Source organism: Rhinolophus hipposideros (genome assembly GCF_964194185.1).
Source record: "Rhinolophus hipposideros genome assembly, chromosome: 5".
NCBI classification, from domain to species: Eukaryota; Metazoa; Chordata; class Mammalia; order Chiroptera; family Rhinolophidae; genus Rhinolophus; species Rhinolophus hipposideros.
The window spans coordinates 91,334,419-91,361,810 of NC_138051.1; the positions used below are offsets into that span (position 1 = coordinate 91,334,419).

General features: G+C 50.6%; 1 protein-coding gene across 6 annotated transcripts in view; it reads right to left on the bottom strand.

The window, feature by feature from the left end:
- The window catches only part of TTC7B (tetratricopeptide repeat domain 7B), a 241,476-nt gene extending 235,517 nt beyond the window's left edge, over positions 1-5,959 (bottom strand). For 2 of the 6 annotated variants that reach the window (XM_081048770.1, XM_081048769.1), the window contains exon 1: positions 5,756-5,925. In XM_081048770.1, coding sequence (XP_080904896.1) covers positions 5,756-5,876 — 121 coding nt within the window. In that variant the 5' untranslated portion in view covers positions 5,877-5,925. Of the gene's footprint in view, positions 1-5,755 lie in introns of all 6 variants that reach the window. The other 4 variants (XM_081048772.1, XM_081048773.1, XM_081048774.1 and 1 more) reach the window with 3 other exon arrangements.
- Positions 5,960-27,392: the final 21,433 nt, after the last annotated feature.

The window sequence follows — 27,392 nt, forward strand, 5'->3', positions numbered from 1 at the left end:
CGCGGAGGCCAGAGCTCTGACCTGCTCTGCTTGCTTCTGTCACTCGCCAGCGGGTGGCTTTAAGGAAAAAAATCTCTCTCTGGGCCTGTTTTCCCATCTGTAAAATGGGGAGGTTGGACTAGCTCAGTCGGTTTCTAATGTGTTTTTTAAGCATATTCCTCCCTTCCAAGGAAACCATAAGGAAAAGTGTCACTGCCCCAGTGAGCGAGGCCCACCCACTCACCCAGCCACCAGGACCCAAAAGCATGTTCCCAGAGGGGTTCCTCGACGGCACAGTTTGAAAACTGCCGTACAATGTGCTCTCTCATGTCCCATCTGGTTTTAACAACGTATGGTTGTCTTCTCTGAGGCAAACAGCCTTTTCTGTGAAGAAAGGACAGCCTGAAGCCAGTCCCTGACCTGCAGAGAGGCCTCCAGAACCAAACAACATGAGCACAGGTGGAGAGACACTAAGCAAGGTGAGCGGGAGAGCCCAGGAGGCCCCACCGGCCAGGTGACGCGAGGACGTGCTGGAAAGGTGGGCTGGTCAAGCAGATGAATGTCAGGAACCCTCCTCCCTCCCAACTCAGAGCCTAAAATTCCTCCAAACAGGAGGCCAGGGAAAAGCCGAGCAGTCCTGGCCCCACTGGGTGCAAACAGGTCCTTCTGCCTGACTATGCTATAGTAACCATGAGACCCACAGCCTCGCTCAGAGCCATCCGTATGTTATTGTCGAATAAGGGAATCTTTTGAAACCAAATATCAAGACATATGGTCTGCCACAAAAGCACGTCCTTCAGAGGACAATAGGACAGAGTGTTTGAAAGCAAGACGGCTGCCCTGGGAAGGCCGGAATGGAGAGCCATCAAGGTCTCAGGGGTGTCCTTCCCCACTGAGGTCAGTTTGACTCCCAGGAGTCTGCTGTACCTCGGAAATGTCCAAAGAACCTATTCTAACAACAATGCTGCCTTCGCACCCCATAGCAGACTCTCAGTTAAACTTCGGCCTTGTTTCCAAAGAAGACCCTGGGACCAGCCAGGAGGCCCCTTGTCCACTAACTGCCCCCTCTTTGGGAAGACTCCAGAGGCCTGAGTGACACCGGGGAGCAGACCTGAGTGACGCCCAGCCTGCCTTCAGAAGGGGAAGCCATGGGGCTGGAGGCAACAGTGTCATTGGAATATCAGCTGCTGGCAAATGCAAGAACTTTACTCCCACTCAGTGGTTGAGATCCATTTTGTAACCAAACTTTGCCCCAGAAATAATCTTTGTTTCAGGAATCGTTGCCCTACCTACCCATCACCAAGAGGTAATTAAAATGTCTCAAAATCACACCTAATCAGAAAGGTGATGATCCCTTCAAGGAAAAACTACCATCTGGGGCCCAATTATTCTAAGAGTGCTCCATCACTGAGCTCGTGCCTAAGAAGATTAACAGACTGGGGGAGGGAGAAGAAACAGACACTGCCTCAGAAAGGGAGTGGCTGTCGGCTGGGGCTGACACAGGCCTCCGAAATGCCTGTTTCTGTCATTGAAATACACGGGCGTCTAGGCCTGAGCTCAGGTGTGTCCTTTCTAGGTCTGCCACTCTCTTTTTTTTCCCAACCAGGTGATATCTAGGACTTGGCCTGCCTTGCCCAGACTTACACTGAGTCAGCTGGAGAAAGTGGGCACCGGCATTTCACGTGTACCAAAATGTCCATAAATCACCTTATTTCATCCTCCCAGCCACCCTGATGGTGTATTATTAACCCTATCTTACCAATGAGGAAATGCAGGCTCCGAGCCATTAGGTAACTGACTCGAGGTCACCCAGCCAGCTTACGTAGAGTCTCAGTGGAGGCCCAGGAGCCAGATTACTGTACTTCCTCACACCGCAGTGAACCTTGCCACTGGAAGGCTGGAGGGTGACATTCCGGGGACAGAGGGCAGCAGGGACTGCCCTCCCAGGGCCAGGACTGACCTGTGAGCCAACAAGAAGCCAGTGCGTGGTTATCCACCTTTACCCCTGACCCCCTTGGGCTGCCACCTCAGCTCCAGGACAGGGCACCTCAGACCTCCCTGTGCCACGAACACCCTGGACGCCTTGTCAAGATGCAGAGTCTGACCCTGCAGGTCTGGCGTGGGGCCCGAGAGTCTGCATTCCTCACATGCCCCCAGATGATACCCACTCTACCCGTCCCCAGACCACACCTCAGGCAGCAACAGCCTAGACTCGAGTGGCATTTTCTCCTACCCTTGACTTGGTGATCACTCCCTTGGCTGGGACTCACTGGACCCTGGTATCTAGTTGCCACACACTTAGTTTTTTGAGATGGAGTGATTAAAATGCTGACTACGGTGGAGTATGAGGCAGAAAACGGATTTCTGAGTTCTGTTTACCACTTGGCCTTTGCCCTTTTCTCCGTACCCACCCCTTGGCAAACCTGTCTGAACCAACTTATCTCAGAGGAGTCAGGTTGGAGCAGTGGGCTCTGAAAAGATCCACTAAGAGCCCTTAAGGAGGAGCCATGGGCAGGCCCACTTCCCATAAGCGAATGCTGCAGGGTGGGGAGGCCCAGGGCAAGTGGGAGCATTGAAAATGAGGGATTCCTCTACCCAGAACCCTCCCGTGGCACCATCTCATGTGGAGAAAAGCCAAGCTTTACCCATGACCCACGAGGCCCCACGTGATCTGGCCCCACCCATCCGCCCTCGTAAGGCCTCTGCCCTCGAAGTCCCTCCTGAACACGCTTCTCCCCCACCTTAGGCCTCATCTCGGAGGCTGCCTTCCCACGAGGCCTTCTCCAGCCACCACCCCCCCCACTCCCAAAGCACCTTTCCCTCTTCCCCTCCCACCATCTGACATCCTGTAAATTTTACTTAACGATCTTATTTATCTGTCTCCCTGCCCTTTCCTCACTAGAATGTGGGCCTCGCAAAGGCAGGGATGTTTGCTATCTTTGTCTTTTTTGTTCACAGATATATTCCCAGTGCCTAAACAGTGGCTAGCACATTGCAAGAACTCAATATCTATGGAATGAATGAATGAATGGCCCGCCCCCTAAGGTGTCAGGCTCTGTGGCTCTGCCTAGGGGTCATTAGTTCCTCTGATCTTCATAACAACCTGTGCAAGGTTAGTCCTTTAATCCCCATTCTTAGATGAAGAAACTGAGGCTCAGAGTAGTTAAGGGATTTGGCCAAGGACTCTGAGTTAGAAGTGGCAGGCGCAGGACTCAGGCACCGGTCTGGCTAGTTCTAAAGACTGCGCTCTCTTCTGCCTATGGCTGCCTCCCCGGAAACTGTCTTAGTCTGACAAACACGACATTACTTCGCTTTCCGTATTCTAAGCAGCAAATGCTTTAGCTTAAGAATTTTGCTAAATCTGCCCAGAACTTGAGGTCCAGTGCACCTGTGAAGGTCTAAAGGGAAGCAGATTAATTCCTCCCAAGCCAGGAGGAAGTCCCCCCACTGGCCGAAGGGAGACCCCAGCCAAAGAAAGAGAAAGGTTCTCCTTGAAACATGTCTCTGAACCCCCAAGAGAGCCACAATAATTCTGGGTTTGTTTCATCTTTTTCTTTGCTCTATTTTTTTTTTTCTTTTATCTCTTTCACCTTTGCAGGTCTAGGTGGCCAGTTGCCATCCATGGCTGCTGCTCACCATGTGCGTTCCGAGGCAGAAATCGACCTCTCATGAGTTTCCCAAAACCAAACGTAGACACAGACCTGTGGCTCCTCCTCCTTGAAGCAGCAAGCCCTTCATGCATGCCCCGCACAACCCACTCCCCGCCCCCCCGAAGCTCCCTTAATGACTGTGGCTTAGGCCACAGGGACCGTGCCCTGGGAAGCGAGCTGAGCAGAGGGAGGCCTCGAAGGTGAGTAAGACGGGCCCATGCCACCAAAAGCCCATCTCCCCTCTCATTCCAGCGACCACTGTAATTTGAGTTGCCCCTCTTCCCCCCCTCCCCCGCCATTCCCAATCACATTACCTTGTCTGTTTTCTTTACATCACTTACTCTCTGAAGCTATCCCGTGCATTGATTTCCATATTTGCTTATTATCTGTCTCCTCAGAGGAGGGTAAGTGCCTAAGAATAGGACATTGGTCAGTGCTGCTCACCACTGTCTTTGCCTGGCACGAGTGGGCACGCAAATACTAGTTGAATGAATGAGTCAATAAAGCCGGGAACAAGTGGTTCTGAAGGAAAGAACCAGAGGGCTCACAAATGAACCCAGTGAATCCTAACTTCAACCTGCTCTGAAGTTAGTATATGCCCATGGAACTGGGAAGTAACAAAGTAGACCCAATTCCAAGGACTGTCCGACTCCAACAAGAAATGAGAAAATGCTGCAGGTAGGAAGAGAAGAAGCAAAAGGACGAGCTAGTGAGCTGCACGGGAAAGATAAGGTCAAGCTGCTGTGGGGGCCCATGAGACTGAACACTTTTTGCTCAAATGCGAACTTAACTGAGTTCTTCTCAGTTAAGTCCATTTCCACCACACTGAGCCCAGATAGGTCCACGCTTCCGCCATACCCCTGGCAAAATCATGGCACTCGCATTAGCCCAGGAACTACCTGCCCAAAGCAAGGCACCATAGTGGAGAGTGCACATAACCGCGTCCTTATTTCAAGGCATGCATATCATAAAAGGCACAAGTATAATCCATTCTTGAAGATGACACCTGACATCCCTACTTCTGGGTAGTTGAGGTGAGAAGGTTGAAAATAGTGCAGATGTCCTTTCTTAGAGCAGTGTCATTCATTCATTCATTCATTCATTCAGCCAACATGTGCTCACCCAGACTCAGGAAGCCAGAGATGAAATAAGACAAAACCTCTGCCCTCTCACCAGTCCACTGGTGCCCATGGTTTTGGCGGGTACTAAAAGACAAGCAAATATTAGCAATACTTGCTTCCAAAACAAATAAGGCCACGTGGAGCTGTGCTCCCAAATGGAATTTTCGGATGCAATTGTGATTCGATTGGGAACAACAACCAATTCAGTCAAGATCATAGACGAAGTCCAAGTATCAGTGGCTCCCTCAGACCCTCTCCCCTCCTAAGCACCAAGCCCCTCACCCACCCAACCCCGCTGCTCAACATTCTTCAACCATATTCCCACCTCTCTCTACAATATTGTCCTGCGGGACTCTCCTGACTATTTCCTCTATATTCCCAAACCTGACCTCCCTAGATCCACAGCTTGGACATCCTACTCTCTGAACCCCAGGGCACACTCCAATATCTCAACCTGCCTTCCACCCCCCCCCCCACAGGCACGCCAAGCCTGAGCTGCCACCTGGAGCCCCTAAAAGCCATATGTTTACAAACCACATTTCTGTGCAACACCCCATTCGCAGGACCCCTATAAATACATCCCACGCCCTGAGTACACTCTACACACACCCTGGAATCCCCCATACACTGACACCCATGTGCTCAGGAAGCACCTTCCCCCATCACCTCCAACTTTAGACCCCAAGGCCGGCCCCTGACCCCCCGGGACTCCGGCACAGCCTCCGACTCCTTGAAACCCCCTACACCTGACTCCACAGACGCCCGCTCTGCACGCCTGACTCAGGCAGGCCGGGCACAAGTCCTCGCCCGCCGGACGCCGAGCGTGCGACCCCGGGACCCCGGGCTCCCAAGGCCCCGGCTGCTCGCACCTCGCCCCGCGGAGCCCTCGCGGCCCGGCCGCGCCCCTGCCCGCGCCCCGCGCCCCTGCCCGCGCCCCTGCCCGCGCCCGGCGCCCCTGCCCGCGCCCCGGGGGCCCCGGGGCCCGGCGGAGGCCGCGGCGCGTACCGTTGGCGATGAGCTTGACGGACAGCTGCTTGACGAGCTCGGGGATCCGCTCCCACTGGCACTCGGAGCGGCAGCGCTCGATCTCCGTCTCGAGCCGCGAGCCCGCCTTCTTGGTCGCCATCGCGGCCTGGCCGGGCCCGGCCCGCCCGCCCGCAGGCCCCGCAGGCCCCGCCGCCCCGCCGCCGCCGCCCGAGCGCCCCGGTCGCCGCCTCCCGCTGCCGCCGCGGGCTCGGGCTCCGGCTCCCGGCTCCGCGGCGTAACGGGAGCGCCGGCTGGGGAAGGGGCGGGGAGGCGGGCGGCGGCGGCGGCGGGGCCCCGGGCTCCGCGAGGAGCGGCCCCTGCCGGCCAGGGCCGGAGCCGCAGCGCGGGCTGGGGTCGGGACCCGGGCCGGGCCGGGAGGGGCGCGAGGAAGGGCGAGGCGCGGGGCAGCTCAGGGAGGGTGAAGGAGGAGGGAGGAGGCCGGGAGCGGGAGCGGGAGGCGGGCGGGGGCGGAAGGTGTGAGGGATGGCAGGTAGTGGGGCAGGTGAGGGAGGGCGCGGTGGTGGGGTCGGGGTCAGGGCAGGACGGGGCAGGGGCTGGGGGGAGGCTGGAGGGAGAGATGGGGGCGGATCCTCAGCAATAGGGCCTACAGCGGGCAGGGACCAGCGGAAAGGTCACCAGCCTGGCAGGACTTAGTGGCCTGGAGTCTGGTATGAGGTGGCTGTGAGGGGCAAGCCTGCCTGAGCTTGTCCTGCTGCAGCAGGTGGCCAGGAGATTCCTCTGGGCCTGGGGTTGGCCTGTGACCCTTAGTAGGCCCCCTCTGTCCCTGGCAGCCATAAGGGCCACCCAGCCCGAGGTGGGCTAGAGTCATCCATCCCAGGCAGGCAGGGCACTGCCCAGGGGCTCCATAAATGTCTGTTGAGTTGAACTGAGCCAAGTGAAGACAGCTTCCAGCTCAGACGCCAGCTCCCTTGCCTTCTGAGAAGGAACCAAAGTCACCAGTGGGGTTTCCTTGTCTTGACCTTGAGACTAAGAGTTGGGGGCAGGTGTCCAGTCCCGGCGTTCTTTCAGTTATTCAATAACGATGTAGTGATCACCACTACGTGCTACGCAATGTTTTGGGTGCCAGGGATAGACCACATTCCTGCCTTGGTAGCGCTTACATCCATTTGAGGATGGAGCTGACAGTCTGGAACACCAGGTATGAGGAAACACGGGGTCATCATCAGCATAATCCCTTCTAGGTACCTGCCTCCAGCTTTCCAAGAGTTCTCACATGCAGTTGGTCTCTCATCCCCTCAGCAGCCCTGGGCCATTCTTGGGGAGAACAGATGTTGTGATCCCCAGTTTACCAATGAGGCAGCTGGAATTCACACGTTCAGAGATGTGAGGAGAGAAGCTCAGGTGATGGTTTCTACAGCGACCAGCATAACCTGCAGGAGGCCCCACCACCCTGCAATGTGATGGAAGTTGAACTGCTGGGCCTCAGACGCTGTAGACAGCCCAAGGAAGGGGCAAATAGAATATTAACGTTTCAACAGGGGACCCCAAGCGCGAATTGAAAGGGAAGTGGAGGGAATCTCCACAGGATCTATTTCCCTTTCTCCCAAACCCTCATATTGTCTTCTCAACTCTAGCATACAGCTCTGGCTATCTAGATGTTTGCCTGGAATGTTCTCTCTCTGGTCCAGGAGGGAAATTCCTGTTCATTCTCTGAGACTCAGGCCAAAGGTCATCGGGAAGCCTTAGCTCAACATCTGACTGACCCATGTGATACCATAGCTGTTGTATTTCCTCTGTGACAGGACTGCTAATAGCAAACTTTGCTGCAGTAATGACTACTGTTTATACTGCCTCAGTTGCCACACTATAGTGAAAATTACTGGTCTCTATCACTCTGCCCTCCTCGCTGGTAAATTTTAAGCCAAGGCCTGTGTTTTCATTGAGGGCAAAGTAGGGCATGAACCCTGACTCATCATGTGCTGTCTGGGCAGAGGCATTTAACCTCGGCCTGCCTTACATACCTACAGCTCCTCTGCTGTAATGCCTACCCCATAGAGTTGGTTGAGAATTAAATGAGGAAGTATGGGTAAAGCACTAGAATAGTGTTGGTGTATTGCAAAAGTGCAATAAATGTGATCTGTCATTCTGTGTCTGTGTACCCCTTCCACCCAGCGTAGGGCCTGGCAAAGTGTAGGAGCTTGAATGAGAGAGTGAACAAATGAATGAATCGCCAAGGTCTAGAATCAGCCTGCAAATGTTTTTCTTTAGGATTTAACGCAATAATAAATATAAGTGACTACATTGGAGGCTTCCACCTTCCCTGCAGACCACCACGGAAGTGGCTGACACCCACCAGAGTTCACTTCAGACCATTTGCTGGAGCGCTGAGGTTGCTGGGGTGAAGGGGTTGAGAGCAAAGTCTGACAAACGTTGTCAGCCTGATCCAGCAAAGAAAGAATGTTTTGGGCCTTCACTGTGTGGAGCCAGAAAGCAGGGCTTTTCAGTCTCTGGGCTCATTCCAATATCTGTGAGGTTTTGATCCTCCTCCATTGCCCGGGCTGCTCTGGTAGCTGCCACCACCATCATAGACATGTACAAGTGATTCTATGAGAAGCTCCCCAAATTATTTTCCAGGTGAGCTTACCTGCAGGTGGTACTCAGGAAAATTCAGGAGTAGGAAGTCATTTGTGCTAACAATAGTAATTAAGCCAACATCTTTTTTCCAGGCATTGGTATTACAGGTTTGACAAGGATGTGAAAAATCACAGCCTTCAGGCCTGGCCATGCCCGCAGGAAAGAAGCTGAGTGAAAGAGAGCTCAGAAAGTCTGATTCCAGGTTAATTCCTGCCAGGAGCACTGGGACGAAGGTATAGGACCAGCGCAAAGGTCAGTGCAAATGGGGTTGCCTTCGTGGTTGGGAAACCTCCCGTTCCTTTTTCTCCAAAGGCCTAGGTTCCCTTTATAAGGAGAAAGTGGAAGAGGTGAGTAGAGGGGGACAGGGCTTGAGCGAGGCTGTGGGCCAGGTGGTGGTAGCATGGGAAATTCCAGGGGAAGCAGACACAGCTGAGCCTGGAATGATCTTCCCCAGATATCCACATGATCCTTCCTTCCTTGCTTCAGGTCTCTGCCTCAAGGTCACCTTCTCAGAGGCCTTCCCTCACCACCCTATCCAAACCCATCCCTTGACATCCCCTCACTCCCCGTCCTCTTACCCTGCTATGGTTTTCACCTGATTTATATTTATTAATTTAGTATTTGTTGTCTGTCTCTCCTCACTAGAATGACACTCCTTGAGGGCAGGGATTTTTGTGTGCTTTTGTTCGCTGCCGCATCGCCGGCACTGAGAACAGTGCCTGGCACGTAGTAGGTGCTCAGTAAACATTTGTTTACTGGATGAATGCGTAGAAGGAAGGTGGGGGAGGCTGGATTGGACAGGTGTGCTCCAGGCCTGAGCGTCCCAGCGGACAGACCCACAGAGAAGTGGTAGTCAGCTTGCTGAAGCAGATGGGTCAGATTTAAGGGGGAGATGGAAATCCCGAAGCAGGAAAGCACAGTGTGTCGGTATGCTAACACAACAGTCCCTTCTACCCTTTGGCCTTGCCATGAGGAGCAGCAGCCCTGTCATCTGGCTGCCTGAGCCATGGAGCCCGGGACGTAGGAGCCATGAGCAGCTGGCCCTATGGGCAGGCACAGCTGATGAGGCACCTGGAAGCCACAGCACAGCTTGCAGGCCTGGGGCTGGAGGAATGGTAGCTGCAGTGCCTTTGGACGGCTTTTAATTATGGAATATTTGATACCTACAAAAACACATATGATCAAGAAGCACCTATGTAATAAATAAAATGAACACCAGGGAACCGACCAACGGCCCCGAGTTAACCACCAGCTGGGTTTCTGTGTTTGTGACACCCTTCCTTGCTTTTTGAAAAAGTGTTTTATCACCAAACTCACCTTCTGCCACCTATGGTAATATGAGTGTAATGTAGAACCCTATACATGATATTGTTTGGCTTCACGCTTTCTGAAAATGGCATCATGTTCTGTAACTTGCTTTTTTGCTTATTATATTCTTGAATTTGTCCTTGTTGCTTGTAACTGTGTGTCGCGCAGGGTGTCAGGTGGGGTCTCTGACCCCGCTCCTCACATAAGAACGCAGGACAGGGTGAGGCCAAAAAGGAACACCCACGGAGCCATAGGTAGGGGAGTCAAATCACTATATTCTCGCCGGCGGCATCCGCCTCTCTGCAATCCGCTCTTGCTAGCCCCCATTTCCTCTGCTAGCGTAGCCACAGCAGTTATATTAGTGGCCAATGGCTTACGGGTTACAGCTGACGGCCAACTAGCCACAGCTGATGGCCATCTGATCACAGTTGATGGCCATTTACTACCCGAGCCAGCAACTTTCTAAGTGAGGCTGAGAGCCTGGAAACTTCTTTTTGGGGCTTTGTCCCCACACTCCACCCCTACAGGATCTCGCCTCACAATCTACGAGACAAGCGTCTTCCACAAGGGGCCCTGTGCGAGGAGCCTGCAGTATCCTGGACACAGCCAGGCTCTCTGAGCACAGCCAGGGTTTCTCAGGGCACCACCAGTACTTCTGGGCACAGCCAGACTTACTGGGATTCTTAGGGTACCACCTGTTTCCCTGGGCACAGCCAGGGCCTCTCAGGGCACTGCCACTCTCTCTGGGCTCAGCCAAATTTCCTGGACTCAGCCAGGGCTCTCAGGGCACTGCCACTCTCTCTGGGCACAGCCAGACTTCCTGGACACAGTTAGGGCCTCTCAGGGCACTGCCACTCTCTCTGGGCACAGCCAGACTTCCTGGGCTCAGCCAGGGCTCTCAGGGCACTGCCACTCTCTCTTGGGGCCTCTCAGGGTATCGTGCTGGAACAACAGCGGCTCACATCAAGGTGCTTACATATTCTCGATGGTGACTGGTCAAGACACAAAAGCAAACATCCGCCAGTCCCACTACATGGTGGTATGTTCCCAAACAGTCAAGCTGTCCATTAAATTAGGGATGGAAGGCAATTCCTCATAGTCCATAGTCATTCTCCAGGGCTGTCCTGGGGGTGAGGGACAATCTTGACCTCACCCTCATCTCCCAAGGAGGACTCAGCAAGTGTTTCCTCGTAGGACAAGCCCTGCATCCATGCTGCGTCAGCAAGCACTTCCCAGCTCACAGGGCCACAACGACCTTCACTTTCTGCAGCCTCTGCTGGTTGGAGAACTGTCCACATCTTCCCACCCCTCCACGGGGGTCCAGCTCTCCGGCAGCTGCTCCTCCTGGTCTTCCTCAGACTCACGCACACACTGCTCCACCGCACTTCGGAGAGCTCTGGCCAGCACCATATCCTGCCGACTACGCCATGTGTCGTGGAGGGCGGCCTGCGGGGTCTCTTCTCCCGCTCCCCACATAAGAACGCAGGACATGGTGAGGCCAAACAGGAACACCCACGGAGCCATAAGTAGGGGAGTCATACCACTATATTCTCGCCGGCGGCATCCGCCTCTCTGCAATCCGCTCTTGCTAGCCCCCATTTCCTCTGCTAGCGTAGCCACAGTCGTTATATTAGTGGCCAATGGCTCACTGGTTACAGCTGACGGCCAACTAGCCAGAGCTGACGGCCATCTGATCACAGTTGATGGCCATTTACTACCCGAGCCAGCACCTTTCTATGTGAGGCCGAGAGCTTGGAAACTGCTTTTTGGGGCTATGTCCCCACACTGTGGTTCCTTTTTTTTCTCGTGTGTAGTACTCCCTGGTGTGATTCTACCACACTTGAATTATCCATCATCCAGATTTATATCTCCAGTGCCAGCATTTGCTGTTATGAATAAGGCTGCTATCTGTAAAAGCCGCACCAGTATTGTTGTTTGGAGCAGGGTTTCTGAGGATGACTCAAGATGGCCCTGTGCCCCTCCCCTGCCCTTGAAATACCAGGTATCCCCTAACTTTCTTCCCAAGGACCACCTGCTACTATCTGGTGGGGACAAACCAGTGAGAACTTCACTGAGCAACTCAGCCGCAGGCACTAAAGCTGATGTTTCTAACTTAACCATCTGTTGCCATTTGAGAGAGCCAAATGTAGGAGGCTGGCTGGCCGGCCAAGGAGAGCCTGGGCATAGCATGATCCACATGTAGAAATCATGTTCTTAGCGTGCCCTTCAGCTTCGAAAGCCCAGAAATACGTGGGTGCTCCAGGGTACTCCACCTACTCCCGCTCAGGAAGCCCATCAGAGCACTGTTTACACTCCACGCCGACGTTCGTGTGTGATGAGAACCACCCCCCAGCATCCCATACCCACAGACCCCATTCCCAGTGTCATGGGGCTGAAATGGTTGTTAGGAGCTTGCTTGGTGAACATGGACTTGGAACCCCAGAGGGGAAGGTCTCAAGAAATTCATCATCCAGGCCCTGGGAAAGCTCTGTGAGCTGTCTTGGTCCCATTCCTGAGCCCACCATTCCCAGGCTTAGAATATTCTCATGTCCTAGACCTGCATCCTCCTGCCTAGGACAAGGCTGGACCAGCTCTGCGAATGTTCAGCTCTCCTCTCCATGCATGCCGACTTTGCAGAGGCTTTGGACACCATACAACAAATCAAGTTGGTTATTGGTTTTTGCCCGTGTGGAAGGAATCCCTTATCTTCATGAGTGTTTTTTTTTTTTGTTTTCCACTCAGAGTTCTGGGGACACTTTCCTGTTACCTTATATACCGCCTGTCCTACTTTCCTTCATAAAGGCACGGAGTGGCTTATGATAAAATATGCATTTATACGTGTCAATGAACAACAAAAATCAGAAACTATATGGATACAGGGGAGAGTATTGTACCTGCTACAAGAGAGGAGACTGTTCCTACGAGTGTGACTAGACTGATTTTTGAGTTTCCTGGGAGGCCAGCCACAGAAGAAAATACATGCAGTGGTCTGATTTGAATAATGCAGGGGTTCACACATCTGGAATTTCAAAGGGCAATCAGGAACTAGGTAAGCACAAGAGATCTGCTTGTTGAGTTAGCAAACAGTTTACTAACAAATTGTTAGTAAAGCACTTTACTAATAAAAAGAAAAGGTAAGTCTCATTCTGTGTGAATGAGCCTCATATGTACTGAACCTGCTTCTGTGTGGAATTGCATGAAAGCTTACCAAGTTCAAGTCAACACACATTTATTGAGCACCTACTACGTGCCAGTGTTGGGCCCTGGAGATACAACATTGTATAAAATGTGATCTCATTTCTCAAGGAACTCACAGTATAGTTGGGAAAAGGAACAAAGACGTGAACAACAGCTCTGCAGATGGATTCAGATGAGCACCACGGGAGTAGAGGGAACCTTGACCCATCTGGGTGCTCCAGGAAGTCTTTCTGGAGGCGGTAACCCCTGAGCCACGCCTTCAAAAAGGATTTTAGGTCTAATATGCTCACCAACTCCCACCATCGAACAGAGTGGTCCTGAGTTTTCAAAAACCCTGGACTCAAAATAAGGTTCCAGCATTCACACACATCAAGCCCCGACCACCCCACCGTCAGATGAGGAAACCTCCAACCTTGGTCTCCTTTCCTGTCCTGTAACAAAGCACCTGCTGGTCAGAGAGGTTGGGATGAGGGCTGGTCTGACCTGCCGGCCAGTCAGAGAAGCATGAACACTTCTGATTGTTTTCTTACCCCCAAATCTTACCCCAGACGCTTGCAGTCTGATAACCATGCTGACTGCATGGACCTTTCCCTTGGGACTCGTGGGCATTCCGTTCCTTTGGCATTTGGGGGTCATCACTGGATGAGAAGGGTGGAGACCTGGGTCAAGTTCTGCCTCTACCCATCACCAGCTGGCTTATGGCTAGGTCCCTTGCAATTCCCTCATTTGTAAATTGAGAGCCCTGCTCTAGGAGGCTCCTGGGCTCCCATCCGTGACCCTCTCCTGTCAAAGTGAGACCTAGGCAGCTGCCAGAAAGTGAGGAAACCCGTTATCCCTTATTGGTATGTGGGTTCTCCCACAAGCGGAGGTTCCTGGATTGCAGCACCCTTCTCAGCTCTCAGGCAGCTCAGATTGGGGGTTGGGAGGGGGAGAAGGTATGCAACACTGAACTTGGAGTTAGGAGCCTTGGATCTGATTTTCATCTCTGTAACGAATCTGCTGTGTGACTTTGTGAAAGTCATATCCCCTCTCTGGGGGTCAGTTAATTCAATCTCACGGTCAATAGTTGTGTGGGAAACGGTCACCAGCATTCTGCAGTAACGGGGCTTGAGAAACTCATCCACTGAGAAGCAAGACAAAACTCGTTAAAATACATGATTAGCACAAGCGGGAAATAAGCGTGGTGTGTCAGGTACTTAGGAAAGGAAGGAGGAAGAGGAAGGCCCCGGCTAACCGCCAGCACATCAGCTAAGGTCCGCGCAGGAAACCAGTTCTTTGGTTGTTTAAAAAGAACACCCCAGTGTTTGTCCGAGAGCAGAATTTCCTCCTGGGGGATCTGTTTGAAGAGAAGCCCGCCAGGCTCGCAGACCCGGTTAGGAAATCAGGGTGAGGCCCGCGCGGCTTTCCGGAGCGCTAACGGCAGCGGCAGCCAATGAAAGAGCCTCCAGATGACGTCATGGAGTTCCTCGGCGTTTCATTGGTGGACCCGGCAAGGCTTCAGCGCGGGCCGCCCGGCGGGCGGGTAGCATCCCGGGCGGGAGCGCGGGCTGGGAAGGCGCGTCCCCAAACTTTCTCCCCGCGTTCATCTACCCCGAGCAGGGAGCCACGCAGAGTCGCTCCCGGTCTCCTGCAGGGAGAAACAAACACGCGCAGAGAAAAGGCCTCTCACCCACTCCAGAGACTTGGGTTTACTTATTCTGGGGGAAACCTCCTCTTCTTTGGTGAAAGTGGAAGGTTGGTCGGTTTGGTTTGAATCCAGTGAAACACACTGATGAACCGCTAACCATTTAGGACACTGAGCAAAGTCCATTGGCTGGTCACCTTTTATTTCCCCCATGGTGACATTCAAGGTTGGGAACAAAGACATTTCTGACGTTTTGAAGCATTTTAAAACTGTGATTCTGCAACCCCGGTGTACAGAGGGATCTGGAAGACGGGTCGCACACTTTGGGCCTCGGACCACGTTCTCCCTCCGAATCTGGAGCCCGAAGGTTGAAGAAACTGGCAGGGCCGGGGGTGTGTGCTCCACTCTCAGAGACCATGCATTTAAGGTATCATCAGAACGTGTCTCCCCGAAAATAAGACCTACCCTGACCATCAGCTCTAGTGCATCTTTTGCAGCAAAAATTAATATAAGACCCAGTCTTATTTTACTATAATAAAAGACAGGGTCATAATATAATAATATAATATAATGTAATATAATAATGTAATATAATAATGTAATATAATATAATAATGGAATATAATATAATAATGTAATATAATATAATAATGTAATATGATATAATAATATAATACTGGGTCTTATATTAATTTTTACTCCAAAAGACGCATTAGAGCGGATGGTCCGACTAGGTCTTATTTTCGGGGAAGCACAGTAGAAATGCAAGTCTGTACCACTCCAGACCTACTGAACCAGAAACTCTGAGGTGGGGTCCAGCCACGTGTGTTTTAACAAGCCCTTCACATGATTCTGATGCTCACTCAAGTTTGAGAACGACAGGCTTAAATCAACTTGTTGCAGCCTTTGAGACCGCGTCAGGGGACCCTGTTCTTCCCATGGACCTCCTGGGCCTCACCAGGGCTCCCAGCAGCTACCCTGGTTTTGGCTACAGGCAACTGGACCAGAGATGCACTTGCGATGAGTCTTTTTCTGGAATTTGATTGAGATGGTCCCTATAAAGCCACTAGACCCTAAGGGTGAACTTTGTATTCAAGGGCAGCCCTGTTCTGCCACGTGGCCTAGGGAGCAGAGGAAGCCAATCTGCAGAAAGAAGAGTGAAGCAGATACGCGGGCCCGGAGATGGGAGGTGGAGAAACTCCAATCTAAGATGCCCCCAGGCCCTGCCCCACCAGCCCCCTAACCTCCTTCTCAGACTCAACTCCGGTCACCTGCTCTGACTCATGGGACTCCAGGCACACCGGTATTCAAGCCAGCATCGCACAGTCCCACCTGAGGCTTTGGCATGCTATTCCTTCTGCCTGGCACTCTTGCCCCTATCTTTCCCATTCTGCCTCGTTCCTGACAATTCGGAATGTCCTTAAATGTCATTTCCCCAGAGTGATGCTCAAACATCTGTGTCACATTAGCCTGCTGGAGTGCCTTCATTGTATGTGTCATCTTCAGTGCTATCACAGATTTGCTTACTGGTTCCTCGTTAGCTCCTTGAGAGCAAAGATCCTGTGGGTTTATTCATCCCTGGATCTCCAGGGCCTCGACCATGGCCTGACGTATATAGTGGCAGCTCAATAAACATTAGTTGAAGGAAAGACCACTTTCCCAACGTTCCTGAGGCCCAGCTGCCTTCCAGTGTTCAGGCTGCAGGCGACCCCCCCCCCCCAGCCCGTGTTTTCTGATAGCAAACCCCTCCTAGCTGGCCCAGGTGGATTCCTGTTAGTTGCCAGTGTTCACTTAAAAATAAAAGGTGAAAGAAAGAGGCAACAAACATTTATTTGCAATCCAAATGAATTGCTATTTGGGAAGCACTAATTCAGGCAGAAATCCAAATGGTGTTCCGATTAGAGGGTTAAGGCAAAGAGTTTCAACGAGAAAGGGAAGGGGAATAATGACATGAATAGAAGAAAGGAATTTCTACTGGTGTTAATAAGTCAAGGAGGGAATTTCCATAGGTGTAAATAAGCTAAGTTATTCTTAAACTATACACGGTGGTGCTAATTCTAAAGAAATATCTTCATTTTTCAGTCTGGTAGTCAGGATGTCTGCTTTCCTGTTAGCTTTGCAAACACTGGTTTGGAGTACCATGCTGCTTTCGGCCCTGTCCAAAGGTTATTTTGTCCAGTTTAAACATTCCAAAGTTTTGAGGAATAAGACGAGTAAGACAGTTCCTCTGGGATGGCAGCTCCAACTCCATAATGAAGTGGCTCCATTTATATTACTTTTCACACCACGCAAGCACTCCTAAAGGGTTCAGCTTTGTTTTACAGATAAGGAAACTGAGACCCTAGTGATTTGTCCAGGGTCCTGTGGCCAGTCAGTGGGACAGTGGGGACAAGAGAACTAAGCTTTACTGCTGCTACCTCAGGGGACTCTCCCTCATGACCTTGGGTCATAGTGATACAGGTTAGTTAGCATGTCCCTAGGTAGACAGGGAGGTCCCTGGTGGAATAAACAAAAGACGGCTGTATCCTAAAACTCCAGGTTTTGAAATCACTCCTTCGCTCCAGGACATAATGTAACAAGGCTTTGAGGTTAATCATAACATTCCTTTTGGCCTGACAAATGCAGCAGATATGAGAAGACTGGGTTATTTTGCTAATTCCTTCAGGATGGGCAAGCAGAACAAACCTGGTAGACGAATTTCATTAGAAGGCGCCAGTTCCCTTCTTCAAACAGTTCGCTTCTTCAAACAGCTCCCCTTCCCTAAGCAGGCAAGGGAAGGTATAAAAGTAAGAGCTTTTACCTCAGTCATGGGGCAACCCCATTTGGGACCCCCTCCCGCTCGGGAGCTCTGACTCTTTGCTTTCCATAAACTATCCTCTTTTTAAAACTCTTTGTTGCTCCTGGGTCCGTGTTTCCATTCTTTGGTCTCACGGAACATGATCCTGGCCTACACCCGGAAACTGCAGGCAGATCCAACATCATCTACATCATTTGGGGACTCACAGGAAAATATTCCTCCATCAACAACCCAGGGATCTCCCCACAGCAAGGCAGTCAAGTCAACCTTTGTGCCTCCTGTTGCAAGCTTTAAATAAGTCAGTTTCATTTTCAAACTACTGCCTAGAATAGCCTGTGGTCAGCAGAAAGATGTCCACAGCAGTGTCTATTCTAGGAAGGTGTTTTATTTTTTCATGAACTACAATGGACTGGATGATTTGACTATTTCTGCTGCTCAAGGAGCATGACACATAATCGCTGGTCCTCACCCCACCCAGATTTCTTTTTCAAGATGTAAAAGGACATCCTTTAAAAGATGACCTTGTGTGACAGCCTCTGTTTTGCTGCAGTCCAGGGAAGCTGACCCTTTTGCCCAGGGGTCAGCAGTCCTAAATGCTTCGTGCAGGACACTGTTCTAAGGAGCTTTCCCAAGAACTGGGAGCCTTGTACTTGGCCTGGGACCTCAACAAATGCGGGTTGAATGGCTGACTCAGCCATGACGACCTGAATAATGGTTATCAAATCAGAGATCACGCTGGTCAGCGAAGGCAGAGAGCAGAAAGAGTGGAATGAGATGCCTGCACTCGTGGGAGGCAGAATGGCCATCTGTCCTGTTTTGTGGCTACCTGGGATCTGTATCTCCTTTTCTGTATTTGGAGAATACCCCTGGTGCTCAGGCACAACCTTCCTCCCACTGGAGAAGGTGAAAATGCCAGGCATTCCCAGTGCCAGACTCCCTTGTGGCTGCCATGAAGGGCAGGCATCCTCAGCTCAGCCGGGCAGACGCCACTTAGAGCTCAAGGACACATGAATCCCCACTTGGCCGAGGTTGTCCTGGCAGGTATGGGTGGAGTTGGTGCAGGTGCCCGTGGGTGTCCAAGCCCAGCAGTGGTGTGTGCTCTCTTTCCTTGCTAGACCAGCCATGAGGAAGACTTCCAGCCTTGTCGCTGGATACCCAGCTCCCGGCCGGGTCCCATCAGGTAGCTGTGAACCACCTGAAATTAATCCATTTCGCCTAAACCAGCCAGGGTTGGTTTCTGTGGCTTGTGACGGAGAGCAGGACTGAGGGAGGGCTTCCTGATGGAGGGCCAGGCACTGGTGGGGCAAGAGAGGGTGCAGGCACCCAGGCAGAGGGTACGAGAGAAGAGCAGGGAGACGTGCCGCAGCACTTTTGTCCCTCAGACCGAGTAACAAGTTGTGCAGAGGGAAGTGAGTCACATAGCTGGCCGGAGGCCTCGAGCTCCTCGCGGGGTTACCAAGGGTCAAGGAAATCAGGAATGAGCGGGAGGGTGTTCCTGCAAGTCTGGCTTTTTCCCCTTTGCTGCTTTCTGAGCATTTCACTCAAGAACGTTGGGTTTTTTTTCCCATGGAAGGGGAGGTGGGATTGGGAGGGAAAATTAAACCATCTCACTGTCATCATGGGCCGTTTCTCTGGCTTCACTGGGAAGTCCCAGTGTGCTCCCTGGCCTCGAGCCCAAAAAGCTAAGTCCTTCAGCTAAAGTACTGTATTAACTAGGGGTGGACTTGCTTTTTCCAATGAAAGATCAAGCTTAAAACACGCCTCCACCACCTCCAGCACAGCTCTTCCATTTATACCTCTGACGGAGCAACGGGTTCACGGGGAGGGGCCCTTGCAGCTGGGCGTGTGTGTTAGAGGGGGCTCACGGGCTGAGCCTGGGGAGGGGGTGGGGGTTGTTGTCACCCTGGAGTGGCTGAGGGGCGCTTCTAGTGGGGCTTTACCCTGTGTGGGAGGCTCTGGTGCACAGTTGGGGACTCAGGATCACGACCTTTCTTGGGAACAGGGCTTGACCAAGTAAATTGCTGCTCGGGTACTTGGACCCGGGAAGTGGGAAAGGCTTCTAAAAGTGTGTGTGTGTGTGGGGGGGTGTGCAGAGCCAGGTGGCCCACAGACAGGCCTCAGGGACAGGCTGTGGGCCTGTCATCTCCTCCCTGACCTGGTTTAAACTATCAGCTGCCACACAGCCCTGCATGCACGTCCACGTGGACAGGCCCATGCAGCCTCTGCCCACACACGGGGGTTTGAGGAGCACATCTGGAAAGAGCCAAAGCAGGACATGGCACTCCTGAGGCACTTACCATCCTAGGCACTCACACCAGTGCCTGTGATATGCTCTGCTGCCTTCTGCGGGTCCTGCTTCTCATGGCGTCCCTGTTTGGTGGGCTGTGGACTCTTAGGCAACGGGGGCTAGGCTTTCGTTCTCCATGCAACCCCCAGGACGCCCAGCCACTCTGGGCTCACCAGTGCACCCGTCCATTCCACAGGGGTGTCTCTAAGCAGCCCTCACTCAAAGGAGGGAGAAAGGAAATCCCTGCTGAACCCCAGCTCCCTCTTTAGCAGGCTTACCTCCTTCCCCAAGAGAAAGGAGCAGTTGGGATTTCCAGTTCTCCCCTTTGCCGCTTTGCTTCACACTACATTGTGCTTCTACTACCTCAGGTATCTGCAATCACTCTCCTGTTAGAGGCATTTGGGTATTTGCTTCTCTGAATAGACTGTGAGTCTCAGAAAGGCCCAGATTGTGTCTCAGTCACTTCACCATTCCCTACGTCACCTGGCTCGATGGCTGGCACGCCATCGTTTTTGAATGAAGGAACTTTCATTGAATGGAATTGTCACGCTGAGAGGCCACCTATAACATCTGACTAGTGTGTTAGAATATGTGATTTTTAGAACAAGTCTGAGATGTAAATCACACAGTCTCAATTTAAAGTATACAATTCAGTGGTTGTTAATATATTCAGGGAGTGGTGCAGTCATCACCACAGTCAATTTTAGAACATTTTGTCACTCCAGAAGAAACCCCGGACCCGTTAGCTGTCCCCATCCTAGCATGCCCCTCCCCAACCAGCCCTTGGCAAACACTAATTGACCTTTTGTCTCTATGGAGTTGCCTGTTCTGGCCATTTCCTGTAAATGGAATCATACAAGATGTGCTCTTTTATAACGGGCTTCTCTGACTTAGCATAATGTTTTCAAGTTTCCTCCACCCTGCAGCATGTATCAGGATTTCATTCAACTTTATTGTCCGATAATGTTCCATTGTGTGGATACCACGTTTTATTCATCCATTTTTCGGTTGTGCACATGGGTTGTTTTCACTTTCTGGCTATTGTGAGTGATGCCCCCGTGAAGTCCGACCCCTGGGTTGGCCCCAGTGAAAGTTCCTCAGAGAGAATGTCCGGCCCCGAAGTCCACTGGCTCCCTCATCACTTCTCAGAAAGTAAGGTGCGCTGACCGTTGGGAGAATGCGTGCCAATGAGTCACATTCTTTCAAGTCGTGAATGGAAACCCAGGGGGCTCCAGCACCAACAGACTTATTAAGTCAACACCACATTGCTGCAATCTGCATTCCTTTCTCCCTCAGAGATGGAATCTATTAATATTTGGCATCTATGAGCCTCTTTTCAAACTTTATCTCAGAATAAAACCGCCCTTGTTGGGCGCAGTGTCTTGCCAATAAATGGCAAAATTATTCCATTATTCTGCGATGCCACAGGGAATCACCCAACCCAGCGAGGTGGGGGGGTGGCCATGAGCATAAAAGTATCTTCCAGGACAAAGAGGCCTCGAAACACAAAGCCGGCTTGACATATGCCATCCTTGCCAATTCCCCTTAGAATACAAAAATGTACTTTGAAAAGATCTACATTAACATTTTTCTTTGATTTCATTGAATTAAATTCCATAAGCAGCTACTGAGCGTTCAGGACAGTGCTGAGTCCCCCCCCCCCCAAGGAAACACAGGAGGAGGAAAAAGTGCCTGTCCTCCTGGAGTTTGGGATCCGCTGGGGAGACAGATGGATTATGAAGAAGGCCAGACAAGAAAACAAGGCAGGGGAGGTGACCCAAAGGACTGGCTAAAGAGGTGATCTCTGCCCGGCGTCCCTCTTCTGGTCATGCTCCTGCTTGGCTTTTGATTAATGACCTCAAACAAGGATCTACTCAGTGCCTGTCAGGGAGATGCCCAGCCTTCCTCCAGCCAAGGCTGGTACGTGACCCCCTCATGCACCTAGAACCCTCCTTCCAGGTTGCTGAGTCTTGCTTGGAGGGACACAGGATAAAGGACAAAAAAAACACACACACTCACTCACGCCTCTTCAGAAGCCCTTCAGCACCGAGGCACAGATCCAACAATCCACCACCTTTTGTTCCCCAGACCCAAGGGCCAACCCAGGTTACCACCCTTGCCAAACCTGGTTCTCCCATTTCCTGTCATCCATTCCCTTTTTTTGCTTAACTTAATCACAGGTAGTTTTTGTTGCTTTCAAACAAAGAACCTAAGTGGGACACCTAGCCAATTATTTTTATGTCCATCAGCGTTGGAAAAGATTAGAGAACATGGCCAGCATTCAGGGAGATTGATAGAACTACCCAGAGCCCAGACCCAGGCAGAGAGATGAGAACAGAATCAAGACTGCCTTGAACATAGAGAGCATGGAAGGAAACCCTTCTGTGTTGGTCAGATGAACAGAGGTCTTACCATCTCCTCCCTGCTCTTCACCCCGCCTCCCTGCATGGTCAGTATAGTCCCCAAGTGGGCCCGTGGATGGATTCCGTTCTCTAGGTCACTCGTCTTGCCAGGCCCAGGTGTCCCCGATGGCCTGACGGCCTGCATGAGTGAGCACACACAGTTTCTCACACTGAACTTTGTTCCATCTGCTCACTCACCCTGGGGATCATCTGGGCTGAACTTTTAATCCTTGCAGGGCCTCCTCTCACCATTCAGCGTGCTCAGGGCGGACTGTCTCCCTTACCAGTTGTCCAGGGAATGTTTTAAAACTCGTTGGAGCGGAATGGCTGGCATGCCGATCTGTTGCTTGCGGCTCTCTCTTACGGTGTCTCCTGCTCCTCACCTCCGGGTTATGTGATCAGGAACCGGCTGCTCTTTCCTGGTGGAGCGAGGCCTGCATTGTCATTTTAAAAATCATTGTGAGATCTTTCCCATGTGCAAAAAGGAATAAGGAACACTACAACACACACGTGCATGCTACCACTCAGCTCAAGAAATAAAACATTGGCAATACAGTCAGAGCTGCCAGTGCAAATGCCTCCTTAACAAGCCCCAGCTCTAACCCAGAGCCCTGCAGCCTGCACTCAAACGCTTACAATCAATAGCAATTCCAGGTGGCTGCCATTCAACATAGCTTCTGTGTCTGACCGGGTAGAGAAAATTGCTCACCAATGCTTATCCCCGTTGCTGTGTTTTTCTGCATCCCAAATGGGGCAGCACAGGCAGGCCTGTGTGTTGAGTTGAAATTTTGACATCAGCCCACTGTGCCCTCTGCTCATCCTAATAATAACAACACAGTCAAGGTGGGGTGTGTGGCTCATTATCAGCCAGGACCTTCCTCTCTGCCCAGCCCGCCTGGGGGGCCCTCAGGCCTCGCCTGTTCAGATCATGCTGACTCTCCCTGCTCCAGGCCCTCCTTCAAGCTGTGCAGTGTATTACTGGCCTTAGACTCTCCCTCAATATTTGTAACCTGTCAATAGCCATTACCATTTTTGAGCACTCTGACTGTATCAGACGCTTTCTATAAAATTTACAGTATAAAGAATTACCCCTGAGAATGTTTCAGTCTTCCACAGCCGGAGGGCCTGTTACAGAGAGAAAGTGACTAAAGGATCACAGCATTATCCCTATTTTGCAGATGAGGAAACTGAGACCCAGAGAGGTCTGACCCTCCAGTGCTGGGAACTCAGGCAATATTGAGGGGTGGTATCCCACTTCCCTGGAATTTTCTACCACATGCTGATTCTGACTTTTTTGCCGGGCTGGTCCATCCATTGTTTTGGTTGCTTACCGCCCCGCCCCCAACGCCCCCCACCATGGTCATACCACATTGTTCAGTGAAGGGACCCTGGGTGGCCTCAATCTGTGTTTGCCGTGAGTTCCACATCTATTCCAGTGGCAGCCTCAAACTGCCACAACGGTGCAATTTGGAAAGTCTGCTGCTTTTGCTCAGTTGTATCATCCATGACTATGGAAGTCGGACAGAATAAACACTACTACTATTTACTAGAAACATCCATGGCGGCTTTACACACATTATCTTACAAAAATGAGATTCTTGACCCAATCTGAGCATGTGCGGCTCACGGTCATTTGCAGCCAAACCTTCCACAAAGCAGACACATGGGTGGAGCAGGAGCAAGCGGGAGGCACCTCCACCTAGTCCTGGCCTTCGGGATGGCCTGCTTTTACACGGGGGATTTCTTTGTCTTATAAACAGCGAAGCACATGCCTGGGTTAGCTGTTAACGCAGGGGGCTGGCCCTAAGATTGCAGAACCACGCCTGTCCCAGTCTGAGCTGACAGCACACACTGCAGAGCTGACCAAAGTTAAAGGAACAAACGTGAAGCACAGTCCGGTTTTGAGTCTCTGCCAGGATTTGAGCATGGATCACAGCCCGGAACATGCGCAGGCTAGGTCTCCCGAAGCCATCCGGTCTGCGTTCCCCCATATCCCTCCCTCGCGGCCACAGGCCCTTGTGCTGTGGAGACTCCACTGCTCTCTGGTGCTTCTTTGTGGCCAAAGTAAACGTCTTCCATTTGGTCAGGAGATTTCAGAGCCTAGAGAGAGGCAGGAGAAGGGGACAGAGATGGAGAACAGGGCTCTGGAAGCACGAGGGTGGGCTGTCATTTCTAAGAAATGAGAAAGGACTAAGACTGTAAATGGAGTAGGCTCCAAAGTCGGGAACAACGGGGCTAACAGGCTTCCCCCTCAGCAAATAAACCCACGGCTCTCTTTTCTGCATCCAGTTTGAAACAAAGCCTTAAAAAGATGCCCTGCAGTTGCAAACTTCATGCAAATTATAAACAAATGGTGGGGTGGACACCGCCCAGCTACAGGGACCCTGTTCAAAGTCATCCATAAACAAATGAAGCTTTACTCCCGGGCCAGATCACAAGCTAAGCTTCTAAGTTAAGGGCACACTTATTTCACTCTCAAATTTTTGTGTTACTTGGTTAGGCTCAAGATCACAAAGTCTGGAGAAAAGCTCTCAAGGGTGTTGGTCTCAAGCGGGGTCACTCAGAGAAGTAGGTGAGAAGGGGGAGAGATTTGCTCAACTAAAGGCACTGGGAGACGGCACTGTTTGGGCCATTTTTTGGCCTCTAGACCAAAGGCTTGTGCTTCTGCACGAGTGGCCTTAGCACGAGTTAGCTTATTCTCTGAACCAGGCCAGAAGCACAGGACATGGCTGCAGGGGAGGGTCTGGAAAGGGTCTCTCCCCAGACACCCCCTCACCACCATGCTGGGGGCTTCCATCTTCACCTGTACTGTCAGCAGAGACTCTAGCCTCGGTTTTCTTCCAGAGCCAGATTACAATAACCACCATTTACTGAACACCTACTGTTTGTCAAGCTTGGTTGTGGTAGGAGCTTTTAAACCTTTTGAATCCCTATGACTACCCTTTGAGAAGATCGTGTTATACTCATTGTAGAGATGAAGACACTAAGGCTTCGGAATATACCTCGCCCAGTATCACATGGTTAGTAAAATGGTGGAGTAAGAACTGGCATGTGCAGAGATTTAAAAATATGTCCACAAATTCTTTAGCACTCTTCCCTTCAAAAGGTGGAACCTAATTCTCCCCTTAAGTGTGGCTGCATTTGGTTGCTGGCTTCTACAGAACGTAATGCCTGTGCCATCTGAGATTAGGACAGCAAAAGAACTGTGGTTTCTTCCTTGCTTTCTCTTAGATCATTAGCTTAGGGGAAGCCAGTTGTCACATCGTAGGGAGACTCAGAGGGCCCTATTGAGAGCCGAAGTGGCAAGCTGTCTGCCTAGTGAGCCGTTTTGGAAGATCTGTCAGCCCCAGCTAAGCCTTCCAATATGGCAGTCACCGTGACTGCAAGCCATGAAAGACTTTCATCTGAGCAGGAACCAGCCAGCTAAGCTGCTCCCGAATTCTTGGGCCATAGGAACTGTATGGCCCAATCAATGGCCACTGTTTTAAACCACTAAGTTTGGGATTATTTGTTATGCAGCAGCAGGTAACTAATACAGCACTGGGCTGGTGTTCATCCTATCAACTGCGGCTGCCAACAAAAGAATGAAATGAGGTAACTACTTCTTTGGAAGACTGAGAGAAGCTGGTCTTGAGGGAGGGAAAGGGGCTGAGTTTCAGAGGATAAAGGTGAGGGATAATTGCTAAGGTAGCAGCCGGGAGAGTCATTTCTCAGGGAGGTCTGAGTCGCAGAAGATCGGGTGGGTGGCAGCCAAGGGGACTGAGGAACCCGCTGCCAAGGGTTGAGGTAATAAAGACCCAGGTATTCCCTTCCTTCTGATCTGCTGGGGGCTGGGGGAGGGCTGGTTTCTTCTGGAGCCCTCAGGTCACGTGACAGGAAAGAGTGATGAATGGGCAATTAGAGGGCTTGATCTTTAGCGAACACTGGACAGGGGTAGCTTCCTCTCCTTTCAAGACACTGCAGAGATCAGACAAGTGCAGATAAGAGAACAATAGACAACTCTGCCCACAATTTTAATATCCCACGATTTTAATATCACCAAGTTATAATTTGAGTCATTCCTCTAAGACACAAAATTACTGATACAAGAATATACTGTTGTGTTTAACAATCTTAATTCCAAAAAACAACATACTGTAAAACCCTTCCCCCAAGAAAAACACCCCACCAATCCAAATCAAATGTCAAGTATTTGAACAATGACAGGTTTATTCTTTTCTGAAAGCTTGAACAAATACATCTTTACACACACACAAGTCGGTAAAAAAAAGGAAGCCCTTATGCTTTGTTAAAAATGAAACCCATACATAAAACTTTCTGGCCAAACTCCCAATGATGCAAGGAAACATCACATTTCTGCAATACATCCACTTTTTGAAACATGTGTGTTTTCCAGTAGATACAACTCATTCACACCTGCCTGAACAAAGGGAAAACTAACTTTCAGACCATGAAGGGAGAAAAATACATGCCTCTTATAAGTGTTAAAGACAAGTAGCTATGGAATTCTGAAAATTCTCAATAAATAGTTCATAGTATAAAAATTCTTAACTCCATATAGTTTACCTTTAATTAATAGCAGCCCCAACGATCACTATAATAAAGCATCCAAAGAACATGGAAATAACTACGCCTATGTATAGTAACAAAAGAAAAATGTAATGTTTAGCGAGTCCAAATAATCCCAGAAGAGGGAACGTTCAGTGTAAATTAATACTTGAAGATTCCAGACCAGCTAGAATTAACCAATTTAAAAAATCTACCATAAAGTATTATAAATATGAGGTTCAGGAAAGCAGGAAAAGAGCCGCTACTACCTACTAAATGCAGCAAAAAATAAGTTACTTCCTTTGAGGAGAATTAATACTAATAAAAATAAAGGAAGATGGCATGAAAGGCAGATATAAAATACAATTGATCCTTGATGTGAGAATAACTTCATTTCTTGAATCTTAAGAATGTCTTATGCTCTCCCAGAGAGACTTAGAAAACAAGCCATGCAAATAAAATTCTAATTACATGCCAGTTGAGTAACTCCAAAGGTTTGCCACAGAAGTGCTTTTTCAAAGAGGTTAAAAACCTGGTCTAATTGCCATTCAAATTGATGTTTACAACCAAAATAAGAAGATATCATCTATTCCCAAAGCAAACACTATTTGTAGACTTCCCGTAATAGCACTTTTTGCTCCTTTCTTGAATAAAAAGGAATTTTCCCTATTGGAAAATTTGGGGTAAGGTGAGTGGGAGAGACAAACAGATAGGCAGGTAAAAAACCTCATTAAGCCGAGCAGACTATAGCAAAGACCAATCAAAGAAAAATGCAAGCAACTTTTCTGCAAATACAATAGTTTCCTCCCTTGGTGACAAATGAATATGACAGGTTTATGTTCTCAGTTGACAAATGA